Source organism: Astatotilapia calliptera, chromosome 9, assembly GCF_964374335.1.
Source record: "Astatotilapia calliptera chromosome 9, fAstCal68.1, whole genome shotgun sequence".
Taxonomy (NCBI): Eukaryota; Metazoa; Chordata; class Actinopteri; order Cichliformes; family Cichlidae; genus Astatotilapia; species Astatotilapia calliptera.
This window is the reverse complement of record NC_137430.1, coordinates 15171031-15192248: the sequence shown is the minus strand read 5'-3', so window position 1 is coordinate 15192248 and position 21218 is coordinate 15171031. Positions and strand designations below refer to the sequence as shown.

Genomic DNA, 21218 nt, shown 5'->3' with positions numbered 1-21218 from the left:
AACATTGAAACACTAAGTTAGGATTTTGATATAAACGTGTATAAAATTGTAAAGAGAGAAACTTCATGTAAATCATATCAATGATCAAAAGAATCTAATCATCCTGAAACTTGATGAAGGTGTGTAACTTCTTATTGGCAACCCAGTTTGCAGTTTTACCCGCTGATGAGTAGTTCTTGTTAAGTTACAGAGTGCATTAATACACTCACCTCAGAATTCAAAAAAGCTGCCTTCTTAGCGCACTTTTAAACAGCCCGGATATAGTCTTTTCCATCTTCCTCAAACCCCCTCTTCCACTCTTTATCCACTCCTCTGTCTTCAGTTGCTCCTGCCTTCTCCTCTCATCTGTTTTTCTTAACGCTCCTTTTTTATCTTTTATTTTCTCCTCATCCTCCCTCTACCTCCATAGCACCTCTTTTCTTCTTTAACTCCTCCTGCAGCTCATTTGTTCTTACATTCAGCTTGGAGAGCTGAAGTCAGACAGGAGAAGAAAAGAAAAAAAGAAATGTGCAGGCAGTCACATCTCTGCAATCTGTGGAACAAATGAGGTACCAGTCACATAATCTAAAAAAACTAATCTGAAACATCAAGAGACCCATCGCAACACAACATCCTGCAAGGCAGTAAAAGAAAAAGTGGGTCATGCAAAAAAGATGGCTAAATTGACTGGCACTAAGTGAGCGAATGTATGTTTTATCACACCACACGTTAATAGCTGTTGCATGTGCAATATGCGTGGCACATGCATGTGTATGTGTGCAAACAGCAGTCCCGAATAGTACACGTGTAAGCCTTTGCACACCTGAGCAAGCGTGTCAGCCCCCTCCTGTTGCAGGAGCTGAATGTTAGCTTGCAGTTTGGTGATGCAGATGTCTTTCTCAGCAATCTCCTTCATGTTGTCTTCGTGGATCCGCCGCAGACAAGACAGCTCGCTCTGCAGGTGCACCAGCCTCTCACCGCTTTCCAGCACCTGCGTCGCAGTCTTCGCCAGAAAGGAATTAAAATTTGATTTCCCCCCCCCCCAAAAGAGACAAAGGTTTATTTTCATTGAGAATTATTCACTGGCTAATACTCCTCATACAATTTTTCCAAATTGCTTTTGATTACTTTTTCATAAATGTCTCGCAATAATCTGAAATGAATTGGAATGAATAAAATTACATTTTTATATCAATTCTTAATGTCTCATTTTAAAATAGAAGTCCATGTAATTACAACTGTAAGAGCCTGAGCGATAATTGCCTGGGTTGTGTAAGACAAATTCATAGTTAGAAGTTCACATATTGCAGATTAAAATACAACGTATACTGTAAATATATATCATTTATAGTTTAATTTGGCCACGTGTTCTAGAAAGCTGTTCATTTGATAGTGTCGTCGTGCTAACAAACAGTATTTTTTTAAGTTATGGCGCTCACATGTACCAAGGCTCCGTGTGTGTTTGTGTGTCCTGTAGATCTGTTTGCGCATCTGCATTGCAGAAGCACCAGCTAAACAGAAACACAAGTGGAATAGAAAATATATAGCCATTTGTTGAAAATGTGATTAACAGAACAAGCTCCAGTTACTCTACTTGTTTCTCTACGGATCTGTCTGTAATCACACAAACCACTAATTAGCGGCAGTGCAAATGAGTCAACTCACAAGCAGCATAAACAAACAGTAACCAGCCAACACACACATAAACAACCAACAAGCCTGGGTTTACCACAAGCACAAATGCATGTGTGTATTTCTGCAAGCCTGTGTGTGTTTACGTGTGCCTTAACCATAAGCCACAGAAGACAGTAAAACAGCAGTGGGTATAATTTAGTGACACCCTGTAAGGAGGTGTGGGAAGGTTGTAAAAATCTCTCCCTTTTAATCCCGAACGGCGATGCCATGTTTGTTACCCAGGGCTCTGAGATATGCTGGTAATTCATCACACACGCCATGGCTTCCTGTTAAACCTGACTGCACATGGAGAGCTTGTAGCACAGCTGCCAAACCAATATCGTAAAAAAAAATTAAAAAAAGACTCCTCCACCTTTTAAACAGCCTTCTCAACAAATGCTGCAAAAAAAAGAAACAATTTCTTAGCAAATCATTTAATTGTTTCAACCTTACAATTGCTATGAGAAGAAAAAAGAGATTTGTTTACATTGTCTTGCTTTTTTTGGGGAACTATCTTGAGTCCAGACAATTACGTGCAAACGACAGAATGTCTTGTTTGCATTTTTGTGGCGTGATCCCGGTAGCTCATTCTTTGGAATGTGCTAAAATCAAGTCAAGTCAAGTCGGTTACCTTTTGCTTTCCTTGTATATTCTCTGTGAGCTCCCTCTCCAGATCCGAGATGATCATGTCCTTGGTTTGCAGCTGGATTTTCACATCTTCCGTCTCAGACGTCATCTGGTCCACGGAATCACTGCTATAGCGGAAAAGCATAAGGAAGAGGAAGGAAATCGTGAACTACTGAACAAGCAGATAGATGTAAAACATAGAAGGAAAATATCTCTTTTCAGGTTTATAGTGAGTACAGAGTGCATTATTAAGTGATGTGAATTACAGAGATGAAAGCCACAGCATATTGCAGTGTATATAATTGTTTCCATCACAATGTATAAGCTTTGATCCTTAATCAAATTGTTTTAACAACTGATGCAGGATAAAACAGGAATGTGTAAGCAACATGCAGCACATGTATAAGGTGTAAAATTCAAAAACATCTCATTCAAAAGCAGCAAAGAGATGCTGAGCCTGTTGAAATTTGTGCTAGATGACAGCAACCAGAGCTGATATGTGTTTCTCTCCGTCAGTGTGTGTGTGTGTGTGTGTGTGCGCACGCGTGTGCATGCATGTGTATAAGTCTGTGTGTCTCCCAGCGGTGAAAATACGTTAACTCTGCCCAGACACCTTTCTGAGTCACCAGTGACAGCTGTCACACACCCAAGATGGAAAGAGAGAGAAAAAAAACCCAGATCATACGGCACTGTGTGGTACTGTTCACAAACACACGGGCACGTACAAAGACACACGCAGGCACACGCACGCACACACAGTTTCATATTTACCAGCCTCATGAGATGAGCTATTCTGATGAAACTTTGCACAGATTAAAAATGTTAAACTCACATTTGATCAAGCGTGTCTACACTTTCACACCAAGTGGAGAAGGAAAGGCAAGATTTGACAAAAGTGACATGTGAGTGGATAGAGAGCGCTGAGAGTTAAATCTTTCACTTTGGCAAAAAAAAAAACAAAAAAAAAACTTTTCAGTCAAATGGAGTAAAAGCCACAGAGGAAACAGTGAAAGCTGACTTTAGATTATAGTCTGGTTCTGCCTCGATAGGAGAATGGGAACGTGTATGTTCTGCTGTTATTAATCCACTTGATGTCTTTTTATTTAATCGTAAGTAGAGTTTTCCTCTGTTGTAAATAATCACCGAGCTAAGGTGATAATTTACAACACACAACCCGTGATATAGAAGCCTAAGTAACACATAGGTATGTGTAGAAGGATGGTTTTTGGCCCAAAACATGTCATTTAAGACCAAAAGGAAAAGAAATGCTAACATTTATTATAAGATGACTTCTTTAGGTCCTTTTAGTCAGAGGTGCAAAACTTAGGTGTAAAAACAAGCTAATTTAAAACCTATTTTCCTATAGAAGGAAGACACTTGGAAAATGGATGTGAGTGCGTGCAAGCATATGCTCGCTGCAAAAACAAAGATTTTTTTTAAAACCACACTGTTCTTATCTTGTCCAAGAACTCATGAACACACAACTAATGCAGAGTCAAAGGATTAAAAAAAACAAAAATAATAAAATAACTATAATTTGTGTTACTTAACGACACATAAGCCTCTATTTTCTGCACCATTAATGGATGGAACTGAATTTATTAAGGAGAGGAGGATCCTTCATTTCCAACAGTTTTGCTACTTTTGGGAAAATCAAAATGAAAACATGCAGCAAATCCTGATCTGCAACAAGTCAACATGCAAATTTATTCATGCCATTCAAGTGCGTACGTATCTGCGTGCATGTGTGCATAATATTGCAGGTCATTATTATGCATGCAACAAATAAGGCTGCACGGCTTGTTATATTGCAATATACAATAAGTACTTGTGGTAAACAAATGACACAATGTCACACCACCAGAGGAACAGAGAATTCCTATTAAAAGCATTAAGTGTTGTTATGATTACTGTGTGGACAGAGTGAGCAGGTTGAGTGAATGTGACTGAATTGTGCATGTGTGTGTGTGTGTGTGTGTATTACTGTGACTGTATGTGATATTAAAGCAGGCTCTCGATTTCTCAACCTGTCATTCAGCCCTATTAAGCAAGGCTAACAAAATTAGTCATGAATATGCAGTAATAACAAATGCAAATTGCCACCACTCCCCCCCAACACGCTGTGCATGTGGGTGTGTGAGCGTGTATACATATGTGTTTGCCCCCAGGGCTATAGACATTGGCTCTGTAAACCCAATTCTTTCTACATCATTACAGCAACAAGGCATAATTCATAAGAATAATCTGAACATCTATGTAACCTGGCACGCAAAAAAAGGACACAAGTCCTCCTTGAGACTCTCTTCACACGATGGGGTTCACATATAGTACAGCGGGTTCGCTTTAACCTTTTTATGTTGTGGGGGAAAAAAGGCTGGGGGTTTCCCGCTCCGCGTTTTATGCTTGAGACACAAGCGCGCACGTGTCGGTGCATGTACACACACCAACATGTAGATAGTCTGTTGCCTCCGTGTCCCCAGGGTGGTGTTTGACACAGCCTGGGCGCTGCCACAGCAATTAACCTCCCCCGTTAATGAGAGGAGTTCTGTCAAGCAGCCAGATGGCACTGCCTGGCACGCTGCCATGCAAAGACACATATGCTCATATGCCCACACAGCTTCATTCACACACACACACATACACACCCAGAGACATGCACATATACACATTTAGGAACATGCACACGCAATGCAATCATGCCCCCCACCGCCCCACCTCACTGTACATCTAACTGTTGCTGCTTGTCAGCATCCCTCACCCCTTCCCCACCCCCCCCTTCTTCACCCATCTCCTGCATTGTCTTCTCTCCATCATTCCTCCCTAGCTCCATCTCTGGCAGCTGCTTATCCATGTCGCAGCGCTGCAGATGTCACAACTCATCAGCTGGGAGAACAGCAGGGGAGGAGAAGAGAGAAGATTTTTTAGAGGAGAGGAGGAGTTTTCTTGCATCTCAGTATTTGACAGAAAAGCAACCAACTGGATGAAGTTTCATATATTCGCACACGACTGACTAATCAATGTGCTCATTTCGTGACTTTTGTTAATGTCGGCGACTTTTTCATACATGTAGAAATGTTAGCCGTGGCTTTAATAATCAGCTGTATCGTTAAGAAGTGTGTGTGCTTATATTTGGAAATGGGTAGATACGAGCGCTGCGCGTGTTCTGCTTTGTGTGTTTGTTTGTTAATTAGCGTGGCACTTGGCCGCGGCACGGCCCGCTGTGTGTGCATGTCTGCATGTCCGTACAGCAGCCCACCAGGCCTTCGTATTGATCAGTTAGCTTGGCCTAATAGGAGAAGAGGAGCCTGACCTGGGAAAGTCAATATGGGGAAAAAGAGACATATCCTCCTCCCGTCCTGAGAGAGAAGTGGGAGAGAGAGAGAATGAAAGAGAAGAGATAGATACAGAGGTAGAGAGTCTACTGTACACTGTCAGTGCTGAAGAAAATGGTGAAGAGTGTGTAGCTTTTTGGAAAACCAGCTGGACAACAGAAAAACAACCAGCGCCAGAAGAAAATAATAATATAACAATGATGAACCCACCCCCCTAGTCTCTTGAAGCCCATGTATCTCATCACTCTGTTAACAGAGAAAAGTTTGAGTTTTGAATTAGAACAGTCTCACTGAGGGATACCGCCTAAGTTTCACATAAGTGAAGTTCCTACCTTTCCCAAATGAGAATCAGGATATTCTGTCAGAGCTTTTTTCCTCTCTCTTTCCTAACTAACTTTCAGCATTTGACTGCTTTTGGCAAAGGAAAACAGCACTCAAGTTAACTCCTGTGTAAGAAAAAACTGCTGGAGATTATACTAAGGGGAAATAATTTAAAAAATAATTGGGATAAAAACTGACACTCACTCACACATTAATACACCGATAGATCAATGTGTGTGGGGGTTTATGGGTGTGTGTGGGGGTGGGTGGGTGGGTATGTGTGTCGGGGGTGTCTGTGTGTGTGTTATGTACACCATTTCAACTGAAATATATAAATAAATTTGTAGATAAACAAAAAAAAACAGAGAAAACGGAAAAGTAGATAAAAGACTTAGGTTTCACCACGCACACGCATACATACACAAACACACACACACACACACACCTGGCTGAGTGATGCTACCCTGGAGGGTGGCTTCAATCTGATGCGTTTAATGTTGACGCTGGTGGCAAGAAACACACACACTCACCCGCTGTTTCAACCTGCCTGTCATTTCATTTCAGGAGACCTGATTTACTCATTTCATTTATTTAATTTTTTTTATTATTATTATATGTGCAGCCATTTAAAACGCTCAAGGTGTGATGCAAAGCCCCACATCTCTGACAGCAAGTACGCTGACTGAGGATCCATCACACCCTTCAGTGCCTTTTACAGGAATGGCATAGAAACCCCGTATAGCCACAAACTCGGCTGTGCCACATTGTGCCAGACCACTGATTCCTGCTTAGCTGGGTGCTTTAATTGGCTGCGCTGCAGGCTGTCAAACCACCGACTGTCACTTTTGACCATATTTGGATGTGTTTTTTTAGCTATTATATGACAGCTTGTGAAAAATAAATATCAACTGCAATAATACCCATGTGTTTGGAAATTAACTGTTTTTCTTTTAGGTCAGTAAATATTATAATGTCACCTTTGATGACAAAGGCATTACTTGTCAGCAGGGGTTGTACTGGAGTTTGAGAGGAGGAGGAGCTCTTGTGTAGTGAGGTCAGGAACACATGATCTACTGCAAGCAGTAGAAACGGGGACAATGTCTTTAGTTAAAATTTGGGCAGATTATTCACTTTTTTTTGTAATTTCAATGACATAATCAATACATTTCAATAACTCTACAGCATACATCATTGCTTTTTAAAATCAGACCACTTCCTGCAATAATCACTTGATACACCATGAAAACATATTGGCATTCTCTAGATGAAACTAACCTATATTTTGACTCTTCTGCTGCGGATAAAAATGCTGACTTCATTCTAAGCATAACTGCTCTGTTGCCAAAGGGTAACTATGAATTTGTGCACAGCAGCTCAGCTGCTTGCTTGGAGAAAAGCATTTGGGTTAATACCTAAGATCACAATGGCATGTCAGAAGATATAAATAATTAATGAAATTACTGCTGCTGCTGTGCCACCTGCGTAACTTGCAGACGGCCAATCTCTTAGTGTCGGGACATCGAGAGATTGAGTTGTATTGTAGCATCAAACAGCTGTGTGATGCTACAGCAGCTGTTTTATAAAGGCAAAGAACAAAACAATGATATGTACAGCACGAGACAAGGTGTAATTTGAATGAGTTTTTATTTGGATGGTTGTTTAAATTGTCCAAATTATCCAAATGCTTCTCAATTGATTTTCCTATCAAACTTCTTACTGGTCAAGTGAGTCCGTGTGCCTAGCTGGCAATGAAAAAGTGTGAACTAGATAAATATGTATGAGCACAAAGATTCAAAAATGCTACTTTCATTAGTTTTGTCAGAATGTAAAAATAAAAATCTATCTCTCTGGGAAGATCTAACGTCAAAACAGAACACGTCTTTAGGGGCTTTGGAGCATTGCATGGTGGGAAATATCATATAGGGATTTGCATATTGCCATGGGGACAGTGGTGTTGCAGTGACTCCCTAAAGAGTTCAAGCTCCCTCAGGATAGACACAGTCCCTGAGGCCAGCTCTGCTACCTTTCTCAACAGTGGGGTACCTGTGCATGTGTGTGAGTGAGTTTGTGTGGTCGAATCATGAAATTAATCATTATTTCAGTCAAAAGTAAACTTCTCCGAAGAAAAAAACTGCCTAGCTGATGAGAAGCGAAGGTAATACAAACCTGCGTGGGATGTGAGCCACAGGTCCAGTGACCTCATCCAGCAACAAAGGCTTCAACCCAGCCTCAGACACCTAGGATACACAGAAAATGACATCCTGATTATTTATTTCTGTTTAGTGTATTTGTAGTAACTGCAGCATTATAATGCAGTACCATACACCTTGAAATGAATTTTAATGCTAAAGTAGTACACCCAAGAAATAATACGTTCTCTCTGAACTCTAACATATCCAAATAGTTCAATATTCACTTCAGTACAACCTAAATTTCTGTTTATTAGATATACACTGCTAAATAAAGGAAAATAGTTTTGTAGAAATTGATTTTCTCGGGTGTAAACCGTGATGAAGTCCGACAGCGCCCAGGGGTAAAGGTGTGAAGTGTGTCACCCCTGACTAATTGCTAAGAATTTGCATCTTGTTGACCGCAGCAGCATGATAATATTATCATGAGGAAAGAAGACATTAATATACAGCAACTGCATAAATAAAATTGAAGGAAAACAATCATTCCTCATTTTCAAACCCAGAATCCAAGATTAAAATGGAGATAGAACTGATTTAATAATTCGACTTCCCTCCTGAGAGATTTTTTTTTTAAAGAACATCTTTAAAGCAATACAGTAGTGTGGGAAGTCAAGTGCATTGAAAGGAGGACAGAGAAAGCAAGACAGAGCATATGCAGACAAAAGCTTATGCACAAACACAGACAGACACACAATTCTCAGATATAGTTTCAATTCAAAATACCCCTTGCCATTATCCTGTCTGCATGTCTTTTTTTTTTCAAATGAAAATTTGTAAGGACGAGTGAAAAATGTGTCAGCACAGTTATTGTGAGGTCAATTCACACTGTGCAAAAAAGAGAACAGCATAGAAGGGGGGCAAAGGAATTAACTGAGTTCAAAAGAAAAGTAAATAGTTCTGATTGTCCAGCGTTTTTTATTAGGCCAGACTATTAAAAAGAGGGAAGAAATAGACAGGACAGGGCCAAATTAACAAGGGCAATAAGCAACAGCTGAAAAGAGCAAAGAAAAAGACTGCCAGAGAAGGAGAGAGCGGCAGGAGGCTCCACGGAAACAGAGAGGCCCGGCACCGCTGGTAAAATATCGGCCACTCTATCGCCGTGGTGACAGGGGTCACTCCGGGAAAAGGAAATCAATGCTGACAGCAATGACTCACAGGTCAACACATATCCCCCGTGTGTGAGTTAATGTGTGTCTGTTCGTTTGCTTTTGGCCATGAGTGTGTGCGTGCATGTGTGTTTTTCAATTATGCATATGTTAAGTGTGTTTATGTGTATAACCATGCGTTTGTGTGCATGCGAGATAAGATATGGAGCAGTAGAGCACATATGGAGTGCATAAAATATCAAGTTAAACCATCTAAAAAAAGGATCTGAAGCATGTGTAAAGATAAGATTCAGTTCATTTAATGTGTAGTATTTAAGGCCTAATGGTAAAAGACAATTATACAGGTCGCCTTTGCTGTTTTAAAGGAGACTAATCATTAAATAACACACAGAGTCTGGATCTTCCATTTTTGCCACCACTTTACTATGAACTTGAAGAAAACTTTAAATTAAGGACATTGATTGGTGAATGATGATTACAGAAAAGGTGTTCACTCACATATTAGTGCAATTTAACCTGCTGGCAGTATTTATGTATGGGGACTCCTCCTGTGTGATGGCACGTTTGAATATTATGTTGTATAATACCAGCATAGCATTACTGGTCTATAAGAAAGTAATATAAAAAGCCAAGCTGTCCGTCCTCTAAGTAATCAATCTGTTTACCAAACCACATCTATAAAAATATACATTTAAACACACACACACACACAAAAGCCACACACGATCATAAAATATTCATATTCTAATGCACCTGCAATGTGACAATGAGAGGACCTGGAAAACGTAGAGGTCAGCGGCTAATATAGGTAGGCTATGTGTGTTTAGGAGTGTGTGCGACTGTGCGTGCAGGCCTTATATATACCCTTGGGTTAGCAGGAGTTACGACCTGCTTACATTATTAAGGTGAGTAGTAGGCTGTGTTATGTATGCCTAAAAAGCCAGTCAATTCATTACTGATGCAATCCCCTAAGTACATGAATAAGCGTGCGGCTTTCTCCTTTTCTCTGCCTCTCTGAACTGTAAAGGAGACAAAATATTGGTGCGATGCAGGGGGCTTTAGATAAATCAGAAACAGGAGGAAATTAATAATAAGAAATAAAACAACATTAGCTGATTAAGTATGTATGGCAGAGTGACGGCTGAAATTTACAGGCAGCTGGGCTGGGTGTCCGGAATAAGGTCTCATTACAGATCACGGTGTGTGTGTGTGTGTGTGTGTGTGTGTGTGTGTGTGTGTGTGTGTGTGTGTGTGTGTGTGTGTGTGTGTGTGTGTGTGTGTGTGTCCATCGTTAGTAATCCGTCACCTGTGGTCTCAGCTTTATGAAAAGGCCTGCAATCTATGATAATGAGCCCTGTGAAGGTTATGACCACAGTAAACTCATTTGTTAGCAGTAGGTATATATGTGTGTGTCTGTCTGGCTGGCTGGCTGTTTTATGTATAATATAGCAATGTCATAAAGGAGTGGCGAGGAAAAATACTTTTAAAGTATTGGTGAAAATCATCAGAGACGGGGAGTGAGAGAAAAAGAGGCAAACAGGAAAGAAAAAGAGAGCACATTACACAGATGTTGCATCACATCAATTAGCTTCCTTGGGCAGTTATTAAAAACACAGAGAGGACTTATACAATATATTCTTCTGCACGGTGTCCTCGGCATAACAAGCAAAACTAACTTCAAATGTTGTGTCACAATTTCTTATTAGGAAGGCAAACGTCCTATTTTTTTTTTTTTTTATCTTTATTTATTTTATCTTCATCACTACAGGTCCTTTCCCTGTTATGCACAGGGAAAAATTGTATTAGATACTAGGGCTGCTCGATTATGGCAAAAATGATAATCACGATTATTTTCACTGAAATTGAGATCACGATTATTTGACGATATTTATTTAACCCTTTAAGACCTACTATAGAACCAAGTCCACCAGAGCTTATATTATTATTATTATTTTTTTTTTTTTTACATGCTGTAGTGCCATTTGTGGGAGCATTTCAAGTTGCTATACATCAATACAACTGTTATAGCCCATATTTTAATAATATGTATGCATTAAGTCCATAGTAATTACATAAATTGCAAAAAAGTGCAATAAACTACAAAAAAAATTGAAAATCGCTTTTGTTTTGTTTACATATATTTCTACTTGGAGAAATTTAAGAGGTTTATCCCTCAAAACTTTAAATACAATAAAGTTGCAAAAAATAGTTTCCCACCACAGGAAATTTATTTTGAGTGTCTTCATAGTTTTATTTTGGAGATACAGCAATTTTTATATACTGCAGGAAAAACAAAAAACAATCCTATGATGCAAATTTGCAAAGAAAACAGCATGTGCATCATTTCACTGTGGGAAGTGTTACGAACAGCTGATAGGAACGGCAAAACGTGTTTCTGGAATATTATGTTTTTGTTCATGCAAGCGCTTTTTATGCAATTTTTGCAAAGCTATATGTGGAACGAAACCGTGACCGAGGACAAGCTGATGGCATCAGATGTAAGTACAACTCCTCCGGTTTCATATGCAAAACAAATTATTGCGCTAGCTTACACGGTTCAGGTTCTACAGGGATTTAAAAATAGTTACGCAAAACGGAGCGTGCTGCTCTGACCGGCTTTAAAGGGTTAACAATGACTTTAAAAAAATAATATAAAATGGTGTGCAACACCACTGAAGTTTTTTTTTTTTTACCTCTCTTTTCAACCAACGGCAGTCACTCTCCAAATAACTTCTGCTTAGCTTTCCGGGCTTCCCTCGGGTCCTCTTAATCAGCGGTCTCCACCCTTTTTTGCGCCACGGACCGGTTTATGCCCGACAATATTTTCACAGACGGCCTTTAAGGTGTCGCGGATAAACGAGGAAGGGGCTAATAATCGGCTCAGTCATTTTTAATGATCGTTGAAAGCCCAGATCGTAATCGTGATTTAAATTCGATTAATTGAGCAGCCCTATTAGATACGATGTAAAGAGATTGCACTTGTAGTTGCAGTATGGCTGGTAAGTACCAAAAATGGTCAACAGTAGGACTTCTACTGTAAGAAATACAAGGAAAGCGCAAAATAGCAACAGTCATTCCCAGACTGATTTCCTTCTTCTCCACTGTCACTCTTCCTCTTTTTGCCTCAATTTTCCTTCATTTCTTTTTCTTTGTTTTCAGCCTCAAACCTCATCACAGTCTCTTGTCCCCTCCTGTCTCAATCATTTGCCCCTAACATACTCCCCCCCTCCCCCCAACACACACACACTTCCCCTTTCTTGTTTCCTTTTCTGTCTGAAAATAGTCATCAATTTTCTCCCGAGCTTTGTCAACTAAAAGCAACAGAGGAGAAAAAAGACAAGAAACAAGCAAAGCGGGAACGTGTGCTCGTGAGTCACCAGATCACAACACAAAGCGAAGGCTGAATAAAATAGAATCAAGCAACTCAAGCCAATTGTGACTGGAAGGAGCACGCCAGCATCTAGTTCTGCTACGTCACGACCTGCATGTTCAGAATGAGCGTAGACAAAAAAAAAGAAAGAAAAAGTTTACTTTAATTTTGCTTGAGCCTAATTCAAATGATGCAACGACAGCATACAGGCAAAAGCACATGTCTGCTGCCTTACTGAACATGTTATTGACGAGATACAGTGTGGCATCAAACGTACTGGCAGAGCCTATCCAATATACTGTATGTGCCGAGACGTCCCTTTATAAGATTTTGCCTTCAATTCTATAATCTTTCAAATATAAAATGTCCTATTTTGCCAATTTGTTGCAAAAAGACTGGGAGAGTAAGCTTTATTCCTAATTAGTGAAGTGGCACTGTTGTAAACCTTCCCTCTGCCCAATGGAAGAAGACTAAACTGTAGCAAATCACATTCATACAAAAAGTTGCTGATTTTAATTTTGGCTTGCCCAACCATGAAAGTTGCGTTGACTAAACTTACCGGTTGCTCTTAAAGTAAAACCCAAGTAGAATCATTTCTACACAGTTCAGAAAGCCACTGTCGTCTCCCTGCATCAGACGGACTTGTTACCGTTCCATCCTGTGGCTGATATATTAACAAAGGTTTACAAGGGCAGAGCACTACATATGTAAGTTTGGCCTTATGGCTGACCTTACAATGCACTTAGTATCCTGTACAGGGAGTAATGCTGCAGCCACTCCTACAAGCCATTTATTCCAGCTAACGACCGTCAAGCACTCATAAATCAGCATTAGGAACCTCTTTCGCCTTCTCTCTCTCGTTTAGTCCCCCTTCTCTGTGGCTCCCTCCACTCCTCCGATATTTTCTGCCCCTTCTTGCATGCATTTTTTTTTTTTTACAATTTACCTTTTCAAACCTGTCACTCATTCTCATTCAAATTCAATGTTTTTCATTCTTCTTCCTTTTAACTACATCCACACTGGCAAAGTTGATAACACCATTTGAAAATCGCTTAAATAAACGCATATTCCTTGACCAAACAGACGCATATAATTTGTTATCCAAGTTTAATTTAATACTTCTAGTTAAAGCTGAAGTCTTTGTCTTCTTATGGGCAAGGATTGTGTGCTTTGTGCATGACACAAGGGATGGACACACGGTGACTGCAGGCTGCAAACATGGGCGTTGACATCGCTGTTTCCAAAACTCCATCTGTAAACTAAAACTGGGTCATTGCGGATCTGTTTTATGGGTCCTAAAATACCAAAGCAGTGTAGGTCTACAGGTGTAAACATAACAGCATTGATGTAGTGTGCATATGGCCTTATACTGTGTATCTGTCTACCTGTCAGTCCTCCTCATCATCATCTCTTTATTTATTATGTGTGGCCCCTCTACCCCCTGCCATCCATCCTGTTTCACCCTCTCTTTCTGAAAACCCCTTCTCCTGCAGATAGAGATGGCGTCCCTGAAAGGTCTAACCTGGTATTGGCACCTATATTGATTTTAATTAAGCTAATTAGTTCATTATTCCAAGGATCAAACAGGGGCATCCATTACTGCATAGACAGAGAGAAAGAGAGACTTAGGGCTCTTGGGTGTGGAGGGGTGCTATGGAGTTAATATGGTAATGAAGACAATAAATTATCACTCACAGCAAAGTCATTAACAACAGCATTAGCATAGTCAACCACCGTGACCCCCGTGACCTCCCCTGCTCTGTCTTTCTCACTTTCACTGCCTTGTTCCCTCAGAGCACCTGCCACAAACGCGAATGCTGAAGCGTGTGTGAGGTGCGTGCATGTGTGCATGTATTTGTTGGGGGAAGTGGAGTTTGGGGGGGTTGATAAAGGTCACAGAGATCATAGACTGTTTTTAATGCTAACCTGAATTAGGTTTCAGCAGTCACTGCTATGTAGGGTTGGACAGGTGTTCTTTGAAACGCTTCTACTGCACCAAGTTCGCAGCATGAATCATATACAAGCTAACCACAGCTTAATCAGTTAGGAAGCACGCTACATCAGTACTTCTATTACAATCATTTTCTTCAACATATTTTTGACAGATAGTCTTAATGCACCGGTATGTATGTATTTTCAAGTAGACCAGATGTCAGAACTCTAAAGTTGTGGTCATCCTTAATGCAGGGCTGATATGCGCTGTAGCCTGCATACTTACATGTTTCATTTACATGTAACTACAACCCAGGAAGAAAACTGGGCCTTGAGAGTCCTGCTATGAAGAAAGCTCCACATGACAAGAAAAATTGTGCTCTCATTAGCAAAAATTAAGTCATGAGACCAATTTTATCATTTGGTTCCCAGGCTTTAAGATTTTAATAGCCCCTGTTCTGTGGTTTATGGGAATGTCATAAATAGTCGCTTTGTGAATCACATACACACACACACACACACACACAAAAAAATTGGAGCCTCATCACAGCTGGAGACATTGCTGGCATTCAGTGAGCAAATTTGTTGTCATCACTTGTTGTAACTGGTTTTGCTCTCTCCTCCGATACAAATAACACAAAGAAAATCCTTTGTCAACCACCGTTTATAAAGATTAACAAGCATGGCCGATGGAAGACTTCCAGTTTAGGCAACCGCAAAAGAAGACTGCAGGGGTTCCAATGCAGGCTATTGAACTGTTTGTCCTATCATGTGGGTGTTTTTTTTTATCTATGATTGTAGGAACATTTTGGGGGCGACGGTGTTCAAATTTTGTCATGACGAGCTGAGTGGATGCCAGCTGATTCCAATTTACCTCTTCTGATCTGTACTTACTAACAAATACATGTCTCAAATTAAAGACATGTCTGTCACTGCAGATGTTTTCCTAGTACAGTTTAACTTGTTTAACCTTCCTGCCTTCTTGGGACCTTTTTGTGCCACTGCTATGTGTTAAATGGCTGCCATTTCCACTGTGTTCAGTGGAATATAACCAAACTTGCCACAGGATAGTTTTTACCTGTCAATGTTAATATTCCAGTGTGAATTCCTTAAATCAGCCTAAAATGGCTGAGCAGCAGAAATCCCCACACCCATCACCCTGGGGACCATTTTCTGCCCATTGACTTCCATTATAAACGCTATTTTTCAACCCCAAATTATCATCATATGATTTTATTTTTTCTTCTTTTCTTGGATGTCAATGAAGACTCAGGGCCTTGAAGTTTTAATTTTTAAATTGCAAAAAAAATGCAAAAAAAATAATGGCAGGTCAAAATGTATGTTGGTGCCAATCTTTGGTCCATCTAAAGGCCTACTTATAATGACAATCACATATTACTTCAACTAGTTTTTTGTGGAAATATTTAGTTTCGTTTTTTGGTTTTTGGGGCTTATAACACAGGGCGCTCATGTAATAACACTGGGATTTGAAGGGTTAAAACAACGAAAATATAATTAAAACTTTACATGAATATTTCAGGGAGAAGTAGTTTTACAAGGTTGGCTAATTTAAAGTGGAATAAAATATGGATATATGGTCTTTTTATGGCGTGGCTGAGAATGGTCCCTAGGGTGATGGGTGTGAGTTTTTTAAAGGATGGCAGGAGGGTTAAGTAAGGTTCAAAAAACATAAAAAAAAAGACTATTTCTTCTCTATCTAAAATCCTGGGTTGTCCTATAACCCCTTCAGTTAAAACAGGTGTTCAAGTACAGTACAAGTTTGTATTGCATGCAAGGGACATGTCCATCTGTCTGTAGATGGCACAGACCAAAGGCTAATTGTAACAGTCTAGAACCCAGAATACAATCCTTGAATTTTATGATATTATGGCCACAAAACAAACTCTGTTTAGTGTCCATTAGAGTTCAGCCCTATTGTGTATCAACAAGACCATACACTACGATTCAATCAGACGTTAGCCAAGCTCCTATTACAGAGCTCATTGCATCGTTTACATTGTGGAACGGTCCATAAGTAGCTCTAAATGCTCCTCATTTGATTGGATTTCGCATTATGGACATCAGAGCAGAAACACACTGACTATCCTGTCCCCTGACTATCCTAATAGACTGTTGAGTGAGACGCTCCATTTGTTTGTATTTGTTTACTGATGTAGACCCTGAAAACATACAAAGTAGCATAAACAGACAGTGAGAGCATCGTGTAAGACGGGTGAAAATGGAGATTCAAAGGCTCAGAAGATGGGTCGATAGCGGCAACAAACTATTATGTTCCCTCACAGCGTGTCTCTTTTGCTGCCAAACGAAGCTGCTGTTATCACAAACAATAGCAAAACTATGACTGGATGGACTGAAGGACTCTCAGCAACTAAGTGAATGTCACTTTAATAGATTTTACAAATTGTTCTTCACCTTTTCCCTTTAAGCTGTATGTTTTTAATCAGCTTGAGAAATGGAAAAATAAATTAGTAAAGTTCCTAAAATTCCATTACTGATAATAAATGTGAAAATTAACAAATGTCTTTGCTTTTCAAACTATCCTGTAGGCATGTATTGTGCTATAATATGCAAGAAAGACATATATTGTAGAACTTATTCAATAAAGGAATCTGAGAAAGTGCTATGGAAGAAAAACGGCAGAGATGCCGGTATTTGTGTTGCTTAAGCAATGTCAGTGAAGAGAATTAAGTTTTAAAATGATGAAAGTTAAAATTGGGCAGCTTTGAATGCTCAAAAATGCAAAGCATTATGTTAGCGTGACCTTTGTAGTAACGGTGTAGAGAGCACACAAAGCTAGCCCTCTGACCTTCTACATAATGGCAGATAAGTACTTTGATGTATAATAAGCCATAATTACTTTTCTGTGTGTAAAATCCACTCAGAGGAGAGAATATTGATAGAAGCCTGGCCGTAACTAAAATGGAACAATGACTTAAGGTCACTACATCAAGTGGTGGTGATGTTGTTAGTTCCTCCTATAATAAAGTTTTCCTTTTTTAGGCAGTTTTTCCAAAGACCCAAAAGCAATAGTTCATTATCTGTCTCAAGGATAGATTCTAATTCACATTAAGGAAGAAAAGAACACTGTAAAATCGCTAAAATTACAGAAGATATATATTAAAAACAAAGACAAGAAGCCTTTTAATGTGCAGAGGAATTTTTGGCAACCAGAGGAGGTTTAAGTCAGCCACAAAAAGAGCCCTCCAACCCTTGATCATGTAATAAAATTATTTTCTGAGAGGTTTTTGGTCTTTTTTAGTCAGGCATAATAGCATTTTTGTTGATCGAATGAACAGAAATAAGAGAAAAATGCATCGATTTTTGTCAAATAAGGTAACAAGGTAACTTTGCCTTCAGAGTACGCAGATCAGTCATGCTTACTGCCATGGCTAGTCACCTCTTGTAAGCCCATTCTGAGCCAGGAAAAAAAAAGCACTGGGCGCAGTTACATCTGTGTCAAGATGAAGCCATTTATAAAATCTTACAGCCAAAACACGATCATGGTTCTGTCCAGCTCCCCTTTGCAAATCCTCAATGGTCTGAACAAGCACCTGGATGTGGTCTGTGAGGTCATTCACGTAAGACTGCAGGAAGTCCACTTTCTTCTGTAAGAGCAACAGTACAACAGGATAAGATAGTGGTTAATTATTGTGGTTTAATAAGCTGACAGTTTATATGTTTAATTAGTTGCTGAGTACAGATTATGGTAATTGTTAGGCCCCGGTCATACAGGCCTAGAGACTCTCTGGGACAATGTGAATACTGTAACAGATTAGTGAGTGGCTGGCCTGAGTTGGTGGCCATAAACAGGGCAGAGTAAGATTATTATTAAAATATCCAATAATAAAAAGTTCATTAAAAGTCAAAATGATGAATCCCAATATGGGAGTGTGCACAAACACTAACCACAGTGCAGTTAAGCAACATAATCCCCTCAATCCAGCATGTCACTTATAAATGTAGTACTCCTTGGTGTTAAAACAGGGACTATATCCCCAGTGACACCTCACAGGAAAGGCAAGAGATCCAGGCAAACACAAAATAATAATGTGTTTCTTATTTAGTTGCATCTTACCCGTCTTTAGAGCAGATGAAGAATCTGATTTAGCATTGAAACACATTAAATGATGATCAATTGTATGGCCGGGCAGGTTGGGGGTCTCTGTAACTTTCTGACAAACTGAAGAAAATACATCTAAAGACAACAAGTGCAAAACATGTTGGTGGTGAGATGTCCACAGGCTCTCATTCTATCCCAACAAGTACCCGAGACATATAAAACAGTCGAAGAACGAGCCAAAATACAACAGTTTATAAAAGAGAATAAGAAACAGAGAGATCGTCAAAAGCCACCAGTGACTATTTTGATTCTACTTACATTAAGTCAGTAAGCCTTATTGTTATTATGGCACTGTTTGAGTATCTAAATCCTTGACATATTTTATTCACTGAGCTGGTTGTGACATTTAAAACTTTTTTTTTCTTTTTCATTTTCCAAAACCTTTATATAATGCTGAATACGCCAGACAAAGAGGCCAGATCCTTGTGGCTTTCACACAGAAGCCCACCTAAGATTCACAATAGATGACCTCTGCCCTCTATCACAGGAAAAGGAATACTTAGTGATCATGCACTCAAAGTGTAGGGAAGACTCAAGAAGGCATTTCAATGTTCAGATTTTATTACTTACAAAAACTGATAACCTAACCGTATTCTTTATTTTCTTATTCCAGGTTAAAAAAAAAAAAGCCTGTGCACTTAGCTTAAGGAGCTTTTGTAGTTTTCCAGATACCCTACACATACAATGATTGTCCCTCCGATAAAAGGAAGTGCCACAAACCTAAGAAGTATATTGCCTTAGAGGACCACCTGTACATCTGTGCTGAAAAACATCTGTCCCCTACAGCCAAAAGTAAATAAGCAGTTTATACTGTCCCCTGATGCATAACATTATACTGATGTTTAGCTTCAGGGAAAGTAACTTTACAAAGATGGCAAATGTGACAGTACGGTAACATTCTAGGGTTGACATTGTTTGTTTGTTGTTGTTGTTGTTGTTTCTTACTTACTTTTCACTTTTGGAAAAGCTAGCTATGATAAGTGCCCTAAAGCATAAGAAAAAAAATGAATTCTTGAACTGGCAGGTTGCTCAAACATTTCAACATTTTAAGAAACATCATAAACCTACAATGGGTTCATGCAATAATGGATGTTGTATTTTCAGCGGACACGCTTTATGATTAAGTGTCCCCATCAACCTTTAGGACTTGGGAGCTCCTGGGTTCTGAACATCATAACCTTGTTAAGCTGGCCCTTGACTGGGGCCGGCTGACCATAACCTATTCTGAAACCTTGTTATTTTTGCTTTGATGCACAGTCCAGCTCACACGAGCTACATTCTGTTGCTAAAAGATGTTACATGACGATCCCGATGATTAGAAACCTCTCTTTTTTAAATATGAGTGTGGCTCTGTGTTCCTGATCTCTGCCGCTCAGATGGAAACATAATGCAATTTGCCACCTGTTACAAGTGCTGCGGCTTTATGAAAGCACCGCTGCGCTTCCTCCTGTCATTTGTCTGACAAGACAGAGGTCATCTTCTGATGTTAGAGTCAAGGTGGACAGGATGCTGTATGATTTGTAATGGATGGATTATAGCCTAATGACAATAGATGTTAGCCTAAATCTAAACATGCTGTAGAGACTGTGTCTGCTAACCCGTACTTTATGCAATTGTCTGAACCCATAAAAACAATCTTTCACAATCCAGGGTCCAGACTACTGGAAGGGCGTGTGCAGAATCGTCATTAAGACGACTAGCATTTGTTTCCAATGTTAATAGGAAAAAACACGATACTATTAAGGAGCTCTTTATTTTAAATAAATGGGTTGGATTCGTGTGTTTCAACGTAGCTGTATAAAGTGCGAACAGAAAGTCTGGATTTATTATTTCCCTCAAGAAATCTGATGCTACACTTCTTAACTTTGTCCTTTAGTTACCGTAAACCGGATGTTACGCCAGGACTAACAATAATGGCAGCGGTGGGATTCGAACCCACGCCTCCAGAGAGACTGGAGCCTAAATCCAGCGCCTTAGACCGCTCGGCCACGCTACCCACAACGTGCATTTCACATGTGGCACAACAACTACTCACCTGTGGTAGTTCTCCCCTTCTACTGGTGTCCTCCTCCAAGCATCTTAACTTCAGCTCGTGAAGCCCTCTGAACTCGTTTAGTAGTTCTTTAATAATGTTTAGCTCTGTTTCGGGACTCTGATTGGCTACTATGAGCTCTTTTTCACCTGAGCAAGAAGACAGGTGAGAAGCGTGACTAAGCGTTTCCGACAATGTTGAGCTTTTCCTTGGCTGTGCGCAAGCTGCACGCATTGCTCCAAGAAGTTCCTGCAACCTATTTCCTAAGTCAACTGCATAAAGGCTTGCAAAAAGCTAGCTAAAAACAGTCATAATCTCGGTTTGGTAAAATCTTATAGTTTAGGCAAGTACACGGTAACCTGGAAAAAACAAATCAAATCAAGATCCCGGCACTTTGAATGAACTTGACATTTAAGACTGAGTAAATAATTGCCGTGGCTTTTCTTAACAAGTTGGTCGCTATGTATCGTTGCTACAACTGAGGAGTTTGAATTATTTTTCCCCAGACGGTA

General features: G+C 39.8%; 1 protein-coding gene and 1 non-coding gene across 3 annotated transcripts; both read right to left on the bottom strand.

Annotated features, from left to right (window-relative positions):
• Positions 1-150: 150 nt before the first annotated feature.
• On the bottom strand, positions 151-21199 carry LOC145430841 (uncharacterized). Of its 2 annotated transcripts, none has more exons than XM_080305823.1 (5): positions 20710-21199; positions 18040-18159; positions 8100-8170; positions 2285-2408; positions 151-982 (listed from the first exon to the last, which is right to left on the bottom strand). In XM_080305823.1, the coding sequence occupies exons 1-5, from the start codon at positions 20938-20940 to the stop codon at positions 641-643; spliced, it is 888 nt and encodes a 295-aa protein (XP_080161949.1). In that variant the 5' UTR covers positions 20941-21199; the 3' UTR covers positions 151-640. The 2 variants fall into 2 exon arrangements, with proteins under 2 accessions (XP_080161949.1, XP_080161950.1); XM_080305824.1 differs by having other exon boundaries at positions 2285-2405.
• Positions 20589-20670, bottom strand: trnal-uag (transfer RNA leucine (anticodon UAG)). Its single transcript has one exon. It is a non-coding gene; the product is annotated as a tRNA-Leu (tRNA).
• Positions 21200-21218: the final 19 nt, after the last annotated feature.